This window comes from Nyctereutes procyonoides, unplaced genomic scaffold (assembly GCF_905146905.1).
Source record: "Nyctereutes procyonoides isolate TBG_1078 unplaced genomic scaffold, NYPRO_anot_genome, whole genome shotgun sequence".
In the NCBI taxonomy this organism is placed as follows: Eukaryota; Metazoa; Chordata; class Mammalia; order Carnivora; family Canidae; genus Nyctereutes; species Nyctereutes procyonoides.
Window position 1 is genome coordinate 65,579,732 of NW_026575146.1, and position 20,641 is coordinate 65,600,372.

General features: G+C 42.9%; 1 protein-coding gene across 2 annotated transcripts in view; it reads left to right on the top strand.

Annotated features, from left to right (window-relative positions):
- IARS1 (isoleucyl-tRNA synthetase 1) overlaps positions 1-20,641 on the top strand; it is a 68,395-nt gene that overhangs the window by 17,062 nt on the left and 30,692 nt on the right. For both annotated transcript variants that reach the window (XM_055309952.1, XM_055309951.1), the window contains exons 6-16: positions 30-147; positions 4,243-4,390; positions 7,058-7,145; positions 7,385-7,445; positions 11,637-11,732; positions 15,702-15,824; positions 16,305-16,396; positions 17,053-17,151; positions 18,638-18,764; positions 19,862-19,935; positions 20,290-20,484. In XM_055309952.1, coding sequence (XP_055165927.1) covers positions 30-147; positions 4,243-4,390; positions 7,058-7,145; positions 7,385-7,445; positions 11,637-11,732; positions 15,702-15,824; positions 16,305-16,396; positions 17,053-17,151; positions 18,638-18,764; positions 19,862-19,935; positions 20,290-20,484 — 1,221 coding nt within the window. The remainder of the gene's footprint in view (positions 1-29; positions 148-4,242; positions 4,391-7,057; positions 7,146-7,384; positions 7,446-11,636; positions 11,733-15,701; positions 15,825-16,304; positions 16,397-17,052; positions 17,152-18,637; positions 18,765-19,861; positions 19,936-20,289; positions 20,485-20,641) is intronic.

Genomic DNA, 20,641 nt, shown 5'->3' on the forward strand with positions numbered 1-20,641 from the left:
CGTTGTAAAACGGTGTCTTTCATTGCTAGGTGGGTCTTCAAACAGCTCTATGACAAAGGCCTTGTATATAGAGGCGTGAAAGTCATGCCTTTCTCCACCGCGTGCAACACTCCACTGTCCAACTTCGAGTCTCACCAGAACTACAAGGTACGTGTGATGTCATTGGATGTTAACTTATGCACAGGGAAGTCGAAGGGTTGTAATCCCAGGAACTAGTCCCAGTGAGAAATGTTAGCCTGAGGAATCTGTCAGGTTGACGATTCTTACGGAGTGCTGCTAATGTACTGGTCACTGAGCTGAGGCTGTATGTAGAGTGAAAGTGAGGGATTCTTTCCCCTGTGGGATTGGGAGTGTTGTGTCCTCATGTGACAGGCCCTGCTTTCTTCCACTGTATCTTTGTGCCTCTGCCCTGTTTCCCTCCAGTCACTGCTTTTGAAAGAGTTCTTGGCTTGGATGAGACTTCGTGTTATTGTTCATTTATTGAATTTGGAAGCAAATCTGATTTGTCCTTGGTTGATGGTATTAGGATCTTTTTTCGGATGAAGGGAGTCACCACATCATTGCTCTGATAGAGTTTAGATGGATCTTATCACCAAAGCACACTCACTGCTTTATCTTCTCTCCACAGGCATAACGGCAATAAGTTGAGTCTGAACCATGGGCGTATATTCAGGAGGTCATTCCTCAGACTTGAGCTGGTCCTCATTGTTTTTAAAGGACACTCATTTGTCTGAAATTTGTTTTTTTGTACATTGTTTAAAACACAAGAAATGTTTATTTTTTTAACATTACCATTATATAAAAAAAGTTCTCAGTCATCCTTGATATGTAATATTCTAAAGGTTTAATTCCTAGATGTCATCAGTGTTTATATTTCGTTGTCTCTCAAATACCTTTTTCCTTCAGTTCTTTGATGTTGTTTTCTTTTTTTAAAAGATTTATTTATTCATGAGAGACAGAGAGAGAGAGAGAGGCAGAGAGAGGCAGAGACACAGGCAGAGACACAGGCAGAGAGAGAAGCAGGCTCCATGCAGGGAGCCCGATTTGGGACTTGATCCTGGGTCTCCTGGACAAGGCCACGAGCCAAAGGCAGCACTGAACCGCTGAGCCACCCAGGCTGCCCTGATGTCGTTTTCATTGGGATCTAAGGAAGGTCCATGCATGGCAGCAAATGTCTTTCTGTTTTCATCTATGGTCTCCACTTCCTCTCTTTCCCCCTTTTTCTTTCCATGCAAATCATTGTTTAGGAAACAGGTTTTATCTTCTAGAGTTTCCTACAGTGAATTTTGCTAATTATGTCTCTGTAGTCCTCAGTGTTTTGTAGATTTGTACTTCATCTTCTGTTTGTTGGTGTCCTTCATTCAGCATGTGCATCTTTAAGAGAGGTCAGTGTTGACAATGGCATTTGTTGTGTCTGGCTTTTCTCTCTCAGCATGATGTTTGTGACAGCCATCCGTGTTGTGTGTAGCTATGGATCTTTTATTCTAGCTTCTGTGCAAGTGAGTAGTCCACAATTTACAGATTTATAGCACCTTTCTCTTCCCCACGTCCTTCCTCACAACCTGAGTGGAACCACTGTGAATTCGATATTTCTTTCCATTCTCATTTTTATACGTTTACTGTCTGCCTACATATTCACAAACAGTACATAGCATTCTTAGGCCTATCTTTAATCTCATCCATAGTACTCACTCTGTACCTTGCCTTTCATAGGAAATAGTATGTTTTAAAGATTCTTTGTCTGATACATGTAGCTTTAAGTTAATTTTTATCTGCTATGTAGTGTTTTGTAGAACAAATAGATTGCAATGTCTTCTTTTTTTCTTTAAGACCCTTATTTATTTATTCATGAGAGACACAGAGAGACAGGCAGAGACACAGGCAGAGGGAGAAGCAGGCTCCATGCAGGGAGACCGATGTGGGACTCAATCCAGGACTCCAGGATCACACCCTGAGCTGAAGGCAAGATGCTCAACTGCTGAGCCACACAGGCATCCCCATTGTCTTCCTTCTTTTGATAGACCGTGTGAGTTGTTTTGAAGGGTATAGCCCTTTTTCTTACTGGGGGCAGACAGTGTTGCTAAGAACATTTTAGCTTAACCCTGTGTACTTATGCTGAAGTGTTCTTTGGCTTCTAGATTTCTATGTTAGATCCCCATACTAGCTTGTGAGCTTCTAGAGCTCTCAGGGGGCAGACTCTTCTGTAAGTAAACAAGTACATTCTCTTGGGATGAGCAAGCTGTGCAGAGGTAAACTGACATACAGGATAGAGTACTTCCAGCTGTTCCATAAGGTAAACCAATGGTGTTTAAAAAAATATTTTTTATGTTGTGTAAATTTTTAGACATTTTACTATATATAAATGACTTGTACCTTACATTCTTTTTTGTGTCTGGCTTCTCTTGTTCAAGATTATATTTGTGAAAAGTCATCTGTGTTGTGTGTACTTGTGAATCATCATTTTAATTACTGCCTAGCCCTTAATTTACCCACAGTACCATTGATGGGCATTTAGGTAATTTCCAGTTTGGGAATCTTATCAGTAGTGCTACTGTGAACATTCTAGAAGTTGTCTTTGGGGAGCATCATGCACATTTCTTCTGTGGGTTACATGCCCAGGAGTGGAATTACTGGGTCATAGTGTGTACTTAACATTGAGCTCTAGTATTGGGGTGGGCAAACTGTGAAGTGCCAGATAGTACTTCAGGCCTTGTGGGCGGATGATCTCTGTTGCAAGTATTCAACTCTTGTCAAAACCATTCCTAGCTCCTGGGGTGTGAGAACACAGGTGACCATCTGGGTTGGCCCAAGCGCCATGGTTTGCCTTCTCGCACTCTGAAAGGTACCAGCGCACTTCTCCAAGCTGGGTGTCCTGATCTGTGCTCCTGCCAGACAGATCTGGTTACTCTGTAATCTTGCCCCACTTAGCGTTTTCTGCCTCCTGTCTCTAGCCATTCTACATTCTGTGTTGGTTGCAGCGAAGGTTTGTTTTTGTTTTTTACTTCTGACATAATTTTAGACTTATAGGAATGTTTACCTTTCATGATAGTCACCCTCTTCCCACCTTGTCTGTGTTCTCCGCTCTCATGGTGGGAGCCCAGGGCCCTTGGAGAGCAGGTTGAGGATATGATGTCCCTTTTCCTGTAAAGATTTAAGTATATATTTCTTAAAATCCATATTCTTAAAAAATTGAAATTAGAGAATCAACATTGATAAAATATTACCATCTAATCTGTAGGTTGTACCATCTAATCTGTAGACCATTAATCTATTAATGGTCCTAGTAATGTCATTTTCAGCAAAAGAGAATCATAGGGTATGTGTTTTGCTTGGATGCTCCATCTGCAGCCTTAGAACAGTGCCATTGTGTCTGATTCATGCCCTCGAGGCATGCAGGCCGGCACTTCCTTCAGGTTTGTCTGACAGTTCACATGTGAATGAGGTGAAGCTTATAGAGCTCATATTTCTCAGGGTACTTTATTTAGAATGCAGTTAGTTTGTTAGAATCAGGAGATAAGCTTTTCTACTCTGGAGCTATGTATTAAATATTTTTAAATCCTTGATATTTTCATGTTACCATAGAGGTGGAACCAATTTTTTACTTAATGAACTGAATTAATATTGGCATATTGCAGCTTAAGTACATGGTGTTTTAAAATGACTCATCTTTATAGTTTGGAATAAAGAATAACTCTGTCTTCTAAAACAATTATTTTTGACCTAACCTATTATGGATTTATTATAAAAATAGGTCATTATTATAGTGAAACCTGTAATCCGTATTCCTCTTAATATACTTAAAGTGTTTTACTTGTGATAACTAAGGTAAGGTAAGGTCATTGTTAAAACATTTTTTAAAAATATTTTAAAAAATAGGGATCCTTGGGTGGCTTAGCAGTTTAGTGCCTGCCTTCGGCCCAGAGCGTAATCCTGCAGTCCCGGGATCAAGCCCTGCGTTAGGCTTCTTGCATGGAGCCTGCTTCTCCCTCTGCTTGTGTCTCTGCCTGTGTCTCTCTGCCTCTTTCTCTCTGTGTCTCTCATGAATAAAGAAATAAATTTAAAAATAATAATAAAAAATATATAAAAATATAAAAATATTTGGAATTTATATTTTCTTTTTATAAATATGGCAACTGGATTTTATTCTGGAAATCTATTTATTCTTTAGGATCAGTTCTCTTTTCTTCGGTATCTTACTGTTACGGATTTTGTAAAAAGGTATCTTATATCATTTTATTTCAGGATGTTCAAGACCCTTCAGTGTTTATAACTTTCCCTTTGGAGGAAGACGAAAATGTGTCTTTGGTGGCCTGGACAACCACTCCTTGGACTCTGCCTAGTAACCTGGCCCTGTGTGTTAATCCAGAAATGCAGTATGTGAAGATTAAAGGTAAGTGTGGGCCTGATTGTTTATGATGGATATGGAGGAGATCATTTTAACTTATTTTGGGATAGAATCAAAGTTTACATTTCTTTTGGAGTAAAAATAGAAGTTTTTGAAAAAGTGTTAGACTTAAACAGAAGAATAACCTTTAAAATAACCTGAAAAAGAAATGCATGTAAAAATTAAAATAGTAGATATAAATAAATGGTCCTTGTAATTTCCAGATTTTAATACTTTTACACATCATGCCCCTATTAGCAGATGAGGATCTGGAGATTGATAGAGGTGGTGTCTCATCATTGCTAGGAATCTCTGATGTGTATTTTTTCATTACCACCAACCAGTTAACATCATTCAGACACTAGCTACCTGGAGATAGCGTCAGATCACACTGGTTAGGGGTTCGGGCCTACATGGCATCCCCCCACAGCCTCACTGCAGATGCCAGTTGCAAGTTCTGTGCTTCTAATATTACCATGATCTCTCCTTGATTTGGATTAATTTGCTAGACAGGCTCATAACTCAGGGAGACAGAGGCACCTGGGTGGCTCAGTGGTTGAGTGCCTGCCTTTGGCTCAAGTCGTTATCCTGGGGTCCTTGGATTGAGTCCTGCATCAGGCTCCCCATAGGGAACCTGCTTCTCCCCCTGGCTGTGTCTCTGCCTCTCTCTGTGTGTCTCTCATGAATAAATAAATAAAATGTTTACAAACATTAAAAAAATCTCGGGAAACATTGTAGTGGTTTATTGTGAAAGGATATAAAGGATACACAGGAATCATCCAGTGAGGTACATGGGGTGAGGTCTAGAAGGGTCCTGAACACAGGAGCTTCTTCCCACCATGGAGCTGGAGTGGGTTGCCCTAAGTGATGTTACTTCATGACTTAATTAACGTTAAATCTCTGGCTGTTGGTGATTAAACTCCACCCTTAGGTGAATTGGGGGCTTTTCAAAAGTCCCCTCATCCGTATGACAAAGGACACCTTAATGGCAGTTATCACTTAGGAAATAACAAGGGTTTTAGGAGCCATGCCAGGAAGGAGGACTAAGACTGAAATACATAGTTACTATAAATCTGGTACCAGAACTGGAGAGAGTTCACTAAAGTCCTGATGAAGCTCTTTCCATAGAGATTTATATGAAAAAAGACCATCATTACCTTCAGGTTTAGATAGTTGATGAAAGGAGGAAAAGAAGGGAAAATTGTAGCCAGAAAGACACAACCGTACAAGATAGGTGACATGATTTACAACAGCTTATGAGGCAGGCGGAGGATATGGGGAAAGGAACCCGGGAGGTGCAGGCCTGGAAACCATGTGTTTTTATTACTTAGCAGTGGCCTGGGAGCTGATAGAACCAGCAGCTAGCTTCTCGTGCTCTCAGCCGTAGGCACAAAGCCTCTCCAGGCAGGGGGAGATCCCGGTGTCTCCCTGGGGATATGGCCCTTCTCTAGTGAGCCTATAGCCTGGGGGGCCATCAGGCAGACAGTTCAGTACTGTCCTTCCTCTGCCTACATGCGACTCGCCTACTTGCTGGACCATGTGTCCTGAGTTTTATACAGAAAATGTTGACTCTGCTGACAGACACTGGTGTTGCTGGTGCTAGTGGGTGACAGTGTTGTTCATAGTAACTTTTCAGTGAATTGCAAAGGCCTTCACAGTGATCTATAGATACTGATGTTTCTTATAGTGAACTGAGTATATGTCACAGACTTTAACAAATCCTTGGTTATATCAGAGGCGCCTGGCTGGCTCAGTTGGAAGAGCGTGCAATTATTGATCTCGGGGTCATGAGTTCAAGCCCCAGGTTGGGTGTAGACATTACTTAAATAAAAACCTGGGGAAAAAAATCCTTGGGTGTATCATACTTTACAGGTAGGACTTTAAAATAGTCTGTATTTGTAAGGTGAGTCATCATTTGCTATTAAATTGTAAATTTACAATTTAAATTGTACAAAAGTACAATTTAATTTGCTATTAAATTGTAAATGTGTCTACATTTATTCTAGCTTTTCTGCTCCCAGGATAGCATCCTCCAGAAATACTCTAGTAAGGGTACAAATATACGTGCAATGGTATTCACAGTAGTAACAATCTGAAAATAACTTCAGTGTCTAGTATTAGGTGATATGTTAAAAATGATGTGTACTTCCTTAGAATGGAGTACCAGGTGGCTATTTAGAAAAATGAGGAAGGGCAATCTGTGCTAACATATGGAAAGATATTCACAATATAGTATGTGTAGACAAAACGAAAACTGTACTGAGTTGTATCCCATATTTTTTTTTTAAAGTAGCCATTCACCTAAGATGTCTGGTAGTGTACACTTAGAAAAATATCTGGAGGGGCGACATTCAGATGGTAGTGTCCTGCGGGGAAGAGAGATTAGCTAAGACTTTTACTCAAGGAGTTTTTTGTTTATTAATGTTACAAATTTTAAGCCTTCACATATATTACCTTTGGTTGGAGAAAATAAGTTTCCATAAAATGGAGAGAAATTCAGTTAAGTGTATGTGCTGTTTTTGGCATCTTTGCATCTGGCAAGCAGTGTGCACTGGTGCCCTGAGCACACGGGTGCAGCAACACAGGACCCCATGAGGAGGAGCGTACTGGTGCATGTCTAGACCCAGCCAGTCTGAATGTCACTGAAGTCCACTTCTTCCCTTGCTCTTGTAGATGTCACCAGAGGAAAGTTACTCATCTTAATGGAAGCCAGATTACCAGCCCTCTATAAGGTGGAGACAGACTACGAGATCCTTGAAAGGTGAATATACAGATTGATTTGTGTGCATGTGTGTGTTAACTTTGAAAGGTGAGACTTTACCCTGTAAGCTCTATTGTTCAAGTTCAGTTGATGTTACTGAGTGGGTTCAGCTCATACATTTCAGCATTAACAACAAAGAAACAAATAAACCGGGAGCCAGTTGTAACCTGATGTGTCTGCAGTTTCATTTATTTGAGGATTTTAGTCTAATTATGAGTTTGCCTTTCTCCTTTTTCTAGATTTCCCGGTAGCTATCTCAAAGGCAAGAAGTACAGGCCGCTGTTTGACTACTTTGTGCAGGTAAGCTTAGGACCGTGCTGTGCAGGTGCTGCCTATCTGGGTCAGGGTCACTGACGACTGCAGTGGAGGTCACTGCATTGCTGTCTGGACACAGAGTCTGAGTAGTAACAAAGTTTAAACTGTGCTTGTGTTGCTCTCTTGTTTTAATAATCCTATCAGAATGTTTTTAATTCTTTTCTCAAATTATAAAAGGAAACACTTAAGTTTGTATATTTTTACTGTTTATAGTCTACATATCATCCAAATTTATTGGGATTTTTGGTTTGTTTTACAAGTTTAAGGTAGTGCTAAGAATAAAACCTGTGTGTAACAATAAACAGTTCATTTTAAGGAGACTGATGAGGTGGGTTTTTAGATCTAGGCATGAAGGCAAAGCTCATACATGTGGTAACTTAGTTTTCTTAAGACTCACAAAGCTGTTTTGGGCAGTTTTCATTTTCATCAGAAAATCCATGGCTGCAGTTGCAAGCCCCACCACCACTACCAAAAGATTAGGGTCATCAGGAATTTCCCATTGATCCCTGTCTATTCAAGGATGGAGTTTGGTTATTGCAGTGACCTCTGCCATTTGGACTCTGTCCACAACACTGCTCACATCTGTCTCTTCATTTTTGTTCACTTTGAGTGTTTTCCCATGTTTCTCATCTCCCAGTTGCAGTTGGCCCTTGAACAACATGGGGGGATCAGAGGCACCAGCCTCACCTACAGTGACTTTTGACTCCCCCACACATAGCTACAAACACCCTACTCTTGACTGGAAGCCTTGCCAATAACACAAGCGGTTAACACATTTTATATTTTATGTATGTTATATGCTATACTGTTAAAGTAAACAAGACAAAAAGTATTTTTAAAAAAATCATGAGAAAACACGAAGTAATATTTTCAGTGGTATACATATATTTGTTGAAAAAACTTCTTGGTGTTTTAAGCAGTTCTGAACACTCTGTTTTCCCAACCATTAAGTATGTATAAAAGTTTTTCTCCACAAAAAGACACAAAAGTCCAAAGCCCAAATACATCTTTCTTAAAAACCATGTCCATTTTTTATTCTGTCCTAGAATAGAGAAAGCCAGCTTTTCTATAGTATGAGGTTGGCAGAACAATGATACATAAGCCTGAAAAAGTTAGCATTTGTGCACAAATATCAATTAACTTAAAAGTACAGACGTAGCACTTCCTAGAACAATTGCTCAGTCGAATATGGTGTACGCTAGAACTGCAGCATGATGTGGAGAAGTAGGAATGTTTACAGAATCATATTTGGGGATGTGTGATGCAGTTCACTACTTAAATAGGCAAAAGGAGAAAGGCAGCATCTCAGCAAGTACTAAAAAGTCTGTTAATAAAACTCAGCTCCCCTGTGTTTAAGTCTCTTGGGAAACTAGGAATAAAAGCTTCTTCACGAGAAAAGAAAAAATAATCCCCATGTTGGTGCACCCGGCGAGAACGGGTAACTGTTAGGAAGGCAGTGTCTCACATCCTGGTGGCCTTGGCTCAGCAGCTATGGCCACATATGGGGTGGAGCACCCGCTAGGGAAGAGGCTGTGCCAGGCTGCCCCAATGCAGCCCCAGAGTCCAGGTCCCAGAGAACTCGGGAGCAGGGGTGCCAGGGATGTGGGTCTCCCTGAACAAGGCTGTGCCTGCCCTGAGGGCCCGTTCTGTAGCCTAGCCTCTTGCAGGTGCTGGACCCACCACCCTGTCACTACAGGACCTTGAATGCTGCCTGGCCTCAGGGCCCCGAGGCTGCTGACAGCCTCGGCAGGCTCCCCAAGTACTCAGGGCAGCAGGTGTGACCTCTGCACTCGTTGCCTTCATTCTGGTTCCCTGAAGCCTGGGCTGGGCAGTTATAAACAAATGCCTTGTGGCTTTTGCCATCCACTCTTAGAGAGAACAATGTGTTTAAGTAGATCCGCATCCCACGTTGTTCAAGGGTCATCTGTGGGTTTCTGCTCCCTGAGAGCCTGCCGCCACTTGCCACCCCCTGCTCTTTGTTCTCCTTATAGCCGACCTGCTTCCGAACCACTTCCTCTGATGTTGCTGCAAACGTATCCTTTGCTTCTGTCAAACTGGCCCTTCCTTTTTCTTCCCTCCCTGCCTTTGATTTCATTAAGTTTTCCTCTTGTTTAAAAAGATCCCTCACCTTTGTTACATCAGATGTGCTCAAGTACAACCCATTCTCAAGGCTGAACTCACAGACCATCTGAAAAAGCATCTTTTGTAATGCCTCTGGTTTCTCCTGAAAAATATCATTATTATGTTCTTCTGTTGCATATCTTAACATATTTTGTTTTAGGTTGGATTTGTTTTGTCTTAAACTCTCTCACAAAATCTGTGGCTCTTGATCTTTCTGACCACAGACCCTGTTGAGAACCCAGAGAGCTCTGTGCTCTCAGCACGTGCACCACCCAGACACTCCAGACAGGAACTTGGGGCTTAGAGGTGTGTCTGGAATGTGCACCTGCCACATACTCCATTCAGTAGCTTCCTGAATTTCTGGGGCCTTCAGCATTTTAGGCAGGTGCTAGAAAATCTTTGTCATAGGCAAAGTGGTGTGGTGTAAACCTAAGATACGTGTGTTCTGAACTATCAGGTGGGAGCTGTGAGAGCAGGTGCTGTGACTGCTGACTGCTCGGCCTTGGCAGGGCAGTGTCTGGAGCTGGACAGAGAGGCAGGACGCCACGGGGGTTCATCTACGTCCACTAGAAACACTTCCTACTTGTTCCTCGGACTCCAAGGGCACACATGCTCCCACTCCATGTTTGAATGCTTGAAGACATACCTTTCAGGCAACAATATTTCCAGGTGGTGTAGGTTACAACAGTGAGACATTCATGGCTACTTTTCCAAGTTTGGTTTTAGACAACTGCTAAAGAATTGAAGAGCTGTAACATAGATGAAGATGACATTGTATAGAGCCAGGAGACCTTGACTCAAGCCCAGTGTTTGTCACTGTTAGTTGTGTGATTTGGACAAACCATTTCATCTTTGTTCTGAGTTTGATTCAATATTTTTGGATCATTGGAATACTGTGTGCCTTTTTCACAAGATCACCGGATTAGATGTGATTAAGTGTGAACATCATTTCTGAAAGTACTTTTTACAAAGGCAGAAAGACAAGAAAGTGAAGGATGGATTTGGCTGAACCCGTGTGTGGAAAGAGAAAGGAAGAGGTAAAGGTAGAAGTAGGTCTGCAGCATTTTATGTAGAAATAGTGCTTCCTCCGTACCACAGCACATGGAGCGCCTTTAGCTAGAACTTGTCACTCTAGTGCCCATGGTTTGCCTTATAGTGGGGCTGACAGGAAGGTGACTAAGGGCATCCTGGAGGTGTGCATGAGAAGCTGCACACCGGGTTGTAGGGGAGGTTGGGAGAAGTCAGGAAAAGCCCCGTTTTGCCTTTTTTTGTTGTTTTGTTTTATTTTTTAAGATTTTACTTATTCATGAGAGACACAGGCAGAGGGAGAAACAGGCTCCATGCAGGGAGCCCGATATGGAACTCGGTCCCGGAACTCCAGGATCATGCCCTGAGCCAAAGGCAGTTGCTCAACTGCTAAGCTACCCAGGCATCCAAAAAGCCCCGTTTTGTGACTAAGAATTTAGAACATTTTCTCTGCAAGTCTTCAGATAATTATCATAGAAAAGACTTAGCATATTTCTTCCCAAACCAAATTATTCTGTCTTGTTTCTTTTTTTTTTAATTTTTTTTAATTTTTATTTATTTATGATAGTCACAGAGAGAGAAAGAGAGAGAGGCAGAGACATAGGCAGAGGGAGAAGCAGGCTCCATGCACCGAGAGCCCAATGTGGGATTCGATCCCGGGTCTCCAGGATCGCGCCCTGGGCCAAAGGCAGGCGCCAAACCGCTGCGCCACCCAGGGATCCCTTCTGTCTTGTTTCTGAAAATAATTTTGCCTGTTAAAAATTTTGTCAGGGAAAAAAATAAAATAAATAAAATAAAAATTTTGTCAGGAAAAAACAAAATTTGTCAGGGACACCTGGCCTGTTCAGTGGTTAGAGCCAGGTGGTTCTTGACCTTGGGGTCAAGAATTCGAGCCCCACATTGGGTGCAGAGATTTACTTAAATTTAAAAAAAAATTTTTTTCTTAGATTCTTACCAAACACTGTTACGAAATTAATATAAGATGTGCTGGTGTTTCATTGATTTTGCCTGCTCTTGTGTCTATTCCAGCTCAAGGAGAATGGTGCTTTCACGGTGCTTGCTGACAGCTACGTGCGGGAGGAGGAGGGCACTGGAGTGGTACACCAGGCTCCTTACTTCGGGGCTGTGAGTAGAAGTTTTGCAGGCATGTCTGTGGGAAGGGAGGGTCATGGCCTGAGTCGTGTGTGTGTGTGTGTCTCATGCTCCTCATTATGGGCACACTGTGGGGTCCAGCTCTGCAGGCCCACTGCCCCCAATATCAAACCTCTGTGTGCAGTGTGTTTTCACCTGAGCTAAGCTCTCAGAATAGTGAGTCCAGTCCCGGGTGTCTCCCTGAAAGGCACTCTGTGTCTTCCTTCTATCACCACTTCCTCATCTGCACTCTGCTCTCTTCAGCGTGTGGTTCTGTAAGCTCTGGAAAGGGCGTCAAGTCATGCTGTCACCACGACGTCAGTGTGTGGAGAGTTGCACACCCGCACCGTGTTCGCAAGTAAATACTGTGCTGACAGGGCAGAACTTGACCCCTCAGAGCTGGGTGGTGTGGTTAAGTTTAAATTTCACCCAGAGTAATTTTTCTAAAAATGCAATCCTTTGGATGTAATTTGTATATGACTAAAACACCCACCGGGGACCGACTAACTCCATCATTTTGCTTTCATATGTAACCTCTGCAGAAATTTTTAATATGAATATCTTTAAATATACACAGAAGTAAAGAGATACTGGAATAAATCTTAGGTTCACATCTTCCAGCTGCACTAATTATCAGCATTTGGGAATTCTGATTCTTCTGTCTTCCTTCTCCTCTTCCCCCCACACCTTCTCCATCTTGGTCTGAGGGTTTTGAAACAAATCCTCAACATCACAGTCTTCATCTGCAGGTGCTTCCGTACACATCTATGCCTGGTTAGGACTTTTATTTTTTAATACTGGCACCTTGCCATTGTTGTACCCCATAAAGTGAACTCTTCCTTGGTATCACCTAATACCTGTCCAGTGTTCAAGTGACGGAAGCATTCTTGATAATACTGTACTAGCCAGATGTTAGTCATTCATAACTACACTGGTAGTAAATAATAAAAAGAAAACTTCCTGGTTTTGATTGTGATTTAGGTTTTCCTATTAAAATGAATCTGTCATATACTGGATATGTTCTTTTTTTTTTTTTTTTTTTTTTGGTTTTTTAGGCTCCATATGTGAGTGAAATCATGATATTTGTGTTTGATTTATTTCATTTAACATAACCCTCTGGTTCCATCCGTGTTGTCAGGCATGGCGAGGTCTCATTCCTTTTGATGGCTGAGTAATATTCCATTGTACATATACACTACATCTTCTTTATCCATTCATCTGTTGGACATGTGGACTGCTTCCGTATCATGGCTATTGTAAATCATGCTGCAGTAAACATGGGGGTGCAATATACATTTTTAATTAGTATTTTCATTTCCTTCAGGTGAATAGGACTGGATTTGCTAGACTGCATGATATTTCTGTTTTTAATTTTTTGAGGAATCTCCATGGTGATTTCTTGAGTGATCACATCAATTTACATTCCCACCAACAGTGCACAACGGTTTCTTTTTCTCCTCATCCTCCCTAGCACTTATCATTTCTTATCATCTTAATTCTAGCCATCCTGAGAGGTGTAAGGTGATATCTCATTATGATTCAGATTTGCATTTCCCTAATGAGTAATGTTGAGCACATTTTCACATGTCTGTTGGCATCTGAATGTCTTTTTTGGAAAAATGTTTCTTCAGGTCCCCATTTTTTAATAGGATTGTTTGCTTTTTTGGAATTGAGTTATATAAGTTCTTTATATATTTTAGATACTAACCCTTAATCAGATATGTTATTTGCAAATATCTCTTCCCATTGAGTAGGCTGCCTTTTATTTCGTTTATGGTTTCCTTGCTTTTGAATCCCTTGACCAGGGAGACATAGCTGTATATATGTTGCCATGGCTGTTCAAGAGATTACGGTCTTTTTCTTTTAGGAGTTTTATGGTTTCAGGTCTCACCTTTAGGTCTTAAATACATTTTGACTTTACTTTTGTGCATAGTGTAAGAAAGTGGTCCGGTTTCACTCTCTTCTGCATGTGGCTGTCGTGTTTTCCCAATACCATTTATTGAAGAGACTGGTTTTTCCCTTTCGTATATTTCTTCCTGCTTTGTCATAGATTAATTGACCATATAAGCACAGCTTTGTTTCTGGGCTCTCTATTCTGTTGCCTGGATCTGAGTCTATTTTTGTGCCTGTACCATGCTGTTTTGATTAGTATGACTTTGTAGAATACCTTGAAATCTGGGGTTGTGACACCTCCAGCTTTGTTCTTTCTCAAGATTTCCTTGGCTATTTGATATCTTTTGTGGTTCAAGCAAATTTTAATATTATTTGTTCTAGTTCTATGAAAAACGCTGTTGATGTTTTGATAGGGATTGCATTAACTCTGTAGATTGCTTCAGGTAGTATGGGTGTTTTAACTATTTCGTTCTTTCAGTCTATGAGTATGGAATGTCTTTCCATTTCTTTGATTTCTTTGTGTTATCTTTAATTTCTTTTATCGGGGGTCCCTGGGTGGCGCAGCGGTTTGGCGCTTGCCTTTGGCCCAGGGCGCGATCCTGGAGACCTGGGATCGAATCCCACGTCAGGCTCCCGGTGCATGGAACCTGCTTCTCCCTCTGCCTGTGTCTCTGCCTCTCTCTCTCACTGTGTGACTATCATAAATAAATAAAAATTTAAAAAAAAGTTTCTTTTATCAATAACATATAGTTTTCAGAGTACAGGTCTTCCACCTCCTTGGTTGTTTATTTGTAGGTATTTTGTTACCTTTGGTACAATTATAAATGGGATTGCTTTCCTAATTTCTCTACTACATTATTAGTGTATAGAAATATCAGATTTTCGAGTTAAAGGTTCTTTTGATAGGTGGAATTGGCTTGCTATTAACATGAGTGGTAAAAGTCATGTTGTGAGTGCTAGCAAGGGTGCTGATCAGGAGTCGAAAAATAGTAATGAGAAATTAAGGCTGTCGTTAGGTTGATTTAGATAGAATAGGTATATTCTGCATCCTGCAACTTTACTGATTTCATTCTAATAGTTTTTTTGGTGGAGTCTTTTTTTTTTTTTTAATGATTTTATTTATTTATTCATAGAGACACAGAGAGAGAGAGAGAGAGAGGCACAGGCACAGGCAGAGGGAGAAGCAAGCTCCATGCAGGGAGCCTGATGTGGGACTCGATCCAGGGTCCCCAGGATCAAACCCCCGGCTGCAGGCAGCGCTAAACCGCTGCGCCACCGGGGCTGCCCTGGTGGAGTCTTTAGAGTTTTCTGTAGTCATCATGTCATCTGCCAAGTGGCAGTTTAACTTCTTTCTTACGAATATGGATATCTCATTTCTTGTTGTTGTCTGGCTTCTGTGGCTAGGACTTCAGTGCTGTGATGAATAGAAGTGGTAGAAGTGGATGGACATCCTTGTCTTGTTTCTGATCTTAGGAAGAGCTGTCAGTTTTTCACCATTTTAGTATAATGTTAGTTGTGTGTGGATTTTTCATATATGGCCTCAGTTATGTTGAGGTATGTTCCCTCTCAACCCACTTTGTTTTTTTCACAGGTGGGTGTTGTATTTTGTGGAATGCTTTTTCTGTATCTATTGAGGGGATCATATGGTTTTTACCTTTCATTTTGTTAATGAGGTATATATCATGTTGATTGATTCGTGGATACTGAACCATTCTTGCATCCCCAGATTGAATCCCACTTGATTGTGGTGAATGATTCTTTTACTATAGTGTTGAGTGGAGTTTGTGAATATTGAGCATTTTTGTGTCTGTGTTCACCACAGATACATGTGTGTCATCTTACTCCTCCCTTAGTGGATGCCCTGCTGTATATAGGGGTCTGTGAGGTAATGGCTAGGGAGATGATGTAATCCCTGTCCAACTGTAAGGCTCCAGGATTGTCCAAATGATCCTGAATTAACTTCAGCTAAGAGGATAATTAAAGTTGATTACAGTTCTGTGTCAGAATACTGAAGCATTTTCTTGTAAATCTATCACCACCCACACTCTATCTCATTCCCTTTCTCCCCAGGACGACTATCGGGTCTGTATGGACTTCAACATCATTCAGAAAGACTCTCCCCCTGTTTGCCCTGTGGATGCCTCAGGCTGTTTCACAGCAGAAGTGACAGATTTCATGGGACAGTATGTGAAGGTCTGTGTCTCTGTCATCACGTGTCTTTCTTTAATCAATTAGCTTTTTATTAAGTAGATTCCAGTATCTGTATTTTTTTTCCTAAGAAGTTGTTTTTCTTTTGTTTGTTTTGCCTTGGCACATATAACCAGAAAAGATAGGTATTATCTTGAAGGGTCTAGTGTCTTCAGAGGAGCATGCTGTAGTTTCACAGGCAGGAATCTGTGAAACCAGGCACTGAAGCAGCTTCTGTGGCTTCAGGGCCGTCGCTGCTGGAAGACCTCACTACCTCACATGGTATGGAAGTGCTTACTCAACTCCAAAACTTAGAGTGTGCCTAAAATGTAGACTGAGTATTTTATAATCCATGTGTGATTTCTACCTTTTATTTATGGTAGAGAGGTCAGAATATCAGATTGCAATGATACACTTAATTATTTTGTGTTACTAAGTATCACAGGATATTTTAATGGCTAGATTTTTTTTTTTTTTTTTTAACAGGATGCTGACAAAAACATAATCAGGACCCTGAAGGAAAGAGGCCGGCTTCTCATTGCCAGCACCCTCACTCACAGCTACCCGTTCTGCTGGAGGTGAGACAAAGCGAAGACCCCCAGCTCGAGCTTGCAGCCTGTGGGGGACGCATAGTGCATGTGCCCCTTCTGTCCGTCTGTGGTTCCCCTCCCATTTGTACCCTGTAGGGCTAATGTTGGCAGCCTGCACTCTTGAGTCCATGAATGTACAGTTACTGTTTTCCTCAACACTTGTCTGAGAAGTGTCAACATGTACAAATGTTTTATGTTGGGGCCACATTTCTTTAGGATGAGACATATCTCTAAAATTTTGTGCTGGAACCTGGCGAGAGAGAGAACATGACACAGGTTAGATTCCAAGACCTTGCCATGCCGACAGGCATGAAAGTGGAATGTTCGGTGGTATCAAGCTTCTTCCCACATTGCCTCATTGCTGATGCTGACGTTATTTCTTAGAGATCTGTCATACGCCAGCAGAACTATACTTTCTTTCTTGTTCTTTTATGGTTTTTTACCTTGGTGTTATGGAGGAAGATGACCAGTGCCAAGGACATAGGCATTAATATTAGCAAAAAAGGTGGGGGGGGGAAGAGTATTAGCAGAAGGCCAAAGAGGTGGTGGTCGTGGCAGTAGCATTTAAACTAAAAGTTGGTGTTGCCATGGGTGCCCGTGTGCCTCCGTCTGACCAGCCGTGCCCTGCACTTTTGCTCCTCCAGGTCAGATACTCCCCTGATTTACAAGGCTGTGCCTAGCTGGTTCGTGCGCGTGGAGCACATGGTGGGCCAACTCCTGCAGAACAACGACCTGTGTTACTGGTGAGCAGCAAGATGTGTGTCTTCAGTGTCCTGTCCCCTGCTTAGGGGGTTCTGGCTTACACTTGCAAGCTCATAATAACTATAATAGCCATCTTCCATTGTGTGCTATAAAGCTATTTTTTATTCTGTGTTTTCGGGACCACAAAATAATTTAAATATTACATGAGAGAAGTAGCATCCTTCCTATGATAAGGCCTGCGGAGGGAGGATTTCTGTTTTCTGTTAGCTTTAAATAACAGTCATTTTCAGGATAAATGTTCATTTTTTATTATACCTACAGAAGCCATTTGTACTTACTGCTTTTGATGTGTGCTGAGTCGTAGACCATGTTGATGGGCACTGCGGGCACAGGAGCCTCTCTCAGCTAGGATGTGACCCGCAGGGAGGGGTTACTCCAGCCTGCAGGGCTGAAGGAAGGAAGGCTGAAGCTGCATATCACAGAAGACAGTTTCAATCACTGCTTCCTACTTCCACAAGAACCCAGCCTGACTTAAACACTGTATTTGTTTTCGAAGTATAGGGAGAATCTGGGGGCAATAAATTATGAACTATAGCTTTCTTTCTTTTTGTCTGTTTTGAGAAAGAGCAAGCATGAGGAGGGGAGGACAGGGAGATAATCTTAAGCAGACTGCACAGACTGAGTGCCCAGCCCGACACGGGGCTCCCTCTCACAACCCTGAGATCACAACCTGTACTGAAATCAGGAGTCGGAAACTTAACCAACTGAGCCACCCAGGTGCCCCATGAGCTATAGGTTTTCTATACTTTCTAGCAGATTGATCCTTATTGCTCAAGAAAACAGTTTTTCATTTTTTATTCCTTGGAAGTTCTTCAGTTGCCCTACTGTGTGAAGTGCAGGAGGTGACTATTAGGCTGTGGCCTTGTGAGGGTGCAGACCCATAAACTGACCTTTATAATTCGGGGCACCGCTGGGGTGCCCGACCTCAGCTGCTGCTTGGAAGGATTTCCTGCAGAGCTAAACCTCACAGGATAAGCTGTGACTAGTCCCAAGCACTCAAAACCTTGGGGGAGGGGCATGGAGGGAAGGGGGCTACAGGGTGAAGGCTACCACGTGGACCACCCAGGAACCTGACGAGGCAGCCACCAACCAGCCACTCATAGCCCAGCCTGTCGTGTAGGGACAGAAGCCCTACTCATGAGCGTCCATGAAAGCAGTGTTGTGTGGATGCCCTGAAAGACGAGTCTGCATGAGGCAGGCTGGCTGGATCGCAGTGACTGGCCAAGGGCTGCGGCCATCCCCTCCCCAGGGAGCAGTACAGGGGAGCATGTGTGCTGTGGGGTTCTTGTTCCAGAGCAGGTGAATTCAGATAGAGGCAGTGCTGTGAGCTTTCTGTGCTGTCTCCGCAGGAGTGAGCACAGCATCCAGGGCAGCGTCAGCCCACAGAGCGTACACAGAGAGTCATGTGGATCTCCACAGGTTTACTTACTAACGTCTCGGGGTGGCCGTCTGACCTGTTTATTGCAGGGTCCCAGAGTTCGTGCGAGAAAAGCGATTTGGAAATTGGCTGAAAGATGCACGTGACTGGGCAGTTTCCAGAAACAGATACTGGGGTACGCCCATACCCCTGTGGGTCAGCGATGACTTCGAGGAGGTGAGACAGGGGCCCTGTGTTCTCGTGTTGATTTTGGCTGAAGCACTTCGTTAGTGCATGTGGATTAGTTCTTTCTTTGCTCCTTTCTTATTTCATCTGTTTCTCTTTATTCCTTCCTAGAATTGTATAAATAAGAATTTGGGGGTTTAATTTTACTTTATTTTCATTAAATATAACTTTTGAAAATCTCCCTCTGAAAGAATGCATTTGTATTTTTCTCAGGGAAATCCACAGGTTGAATTGTTTTTCTTCTGTTGCTCACCCCGTTTTCTCTCCTTGTGAGGAACTGATGATCAGACCTGCACTGAGTCATATCATGTGAAACCCTCCTTGTAGCAGATAAAAAACATTACCAAAGCATTGCCAACCTTGAATTTGTAAAATCAAGTGGTTGTGTGTATAAATACGTGTATGGGTCTAGATGTATGCCATGCAGCCTCTGTCCAGCACGGACACACTTAGGGCACAGGGATATGGAGGGTGGCCGGGAATCTGCGGAGTCAGACCTTTCAGGACCGAAGAGGAAGGGCTGAGGATGTTATGTTCCTGAGCTGGCAGGCGCCCTGGGCAAGAACCCACCGCAGCTCCTACTCAGGCTGCCAGCATGTCGACCCTGTCAGGCCCCAGCTGCCTTCTTGCCTGGGTGTAACCCTGAGTGATGTCTTGTGATCTCACTGGTTTGATCCAGTCCATGCACAGTCATTTAGTTCTAGCTTTGATTTGGAAAGATTCCAGATTAAAGAGCCAAATTCATGTGCCAGGAAGACACTGAGATGTCTCAGAGTCACAGTCTAGGCATCTCACTTACCCTGGTTACACTGGGCAGAGATTTGAGCCTAGTAAGCTCTCAGCAGGTATGCGTCTGGAGATGTCATGAGGTCCTCTCTGAGTAGGGACTCCTAAGACAGTGGCAGGTGTGGAATAGTGGAGCCCACTCACCCCTTCGGTGACCTGCAGTCTCAGGTGAGTGTGAGCCACATTGGTGACACCTGTCCCGAAGGTCAGAGGTTTCCGAGCCGAGCATGAGTGTTGCATAGACAAAAGCTGTGTGGTCTTTGGCTCTGAGGTTCCCTTGCCCTTCAACTTTGCCCTGACAGGTAGTCTGCATCGGGTCGGTGGCAGAACTGGAAGAACTGACGGGAGCAAAGGTCTCCGATCTCCACAGAGAGAGGTCAGTTTGTGAGCGCTGGGGTCACACCCGTCCTGCCCTTCCAGAGAGCGCCGACATGGTCTCTGGAGCAGGTGGCGGTGCTGTGTGCTGAAGTCGACCGCTCATCCCCTTAATTGCCTGTTGATGGCTCCTGCACTGCTGGGGAGGTGGGCTCTATGCTAGAGTCAGCTGTGGGGCAACATGGGTCTGAACCCCAGGGGAGCCCTCCCAGTACCTCTGAAGACCTGTGGGGCTGCCAGCACGCCCGTTTGCAGATGTGTATGTCATCTTGTCGGGCTGTGTTTCTTCTCGGCTATTAAACTGTAAGATCTTCTGTGGTTAAAATTCATAGAAGTGTCTTTGCTTCGTTCTCAGTATTGACCACCTGACCATCCCTTCTCACTGCGGGAAAGGAGTGTTGAGGCGCATCTCCGAAGTGTTTGACTGTTGGTTCGAGAGTGGCAGCATGCCCTATGCTCAAGTTCATTATCCTTTTGAAAACAAAAGGGAGTTTGATGATGCGTTCCCTGCAGACTTCATCGCTGAAGGCATTGACCAGACCAGAGGATGGTACGTTCCTTGTTCCTTTAGTCATTCTACTGATTCGATTTCGCCCTGAGCACCTGGCGTTTATCAGCTGGGTGCTGCAGAGATTGTGTCAAACAAGACAGGCTCTGCTCCTGCCCTCTGCCCCTCACTGCCCCATGCACTGTTCAAGTTTTTTGGG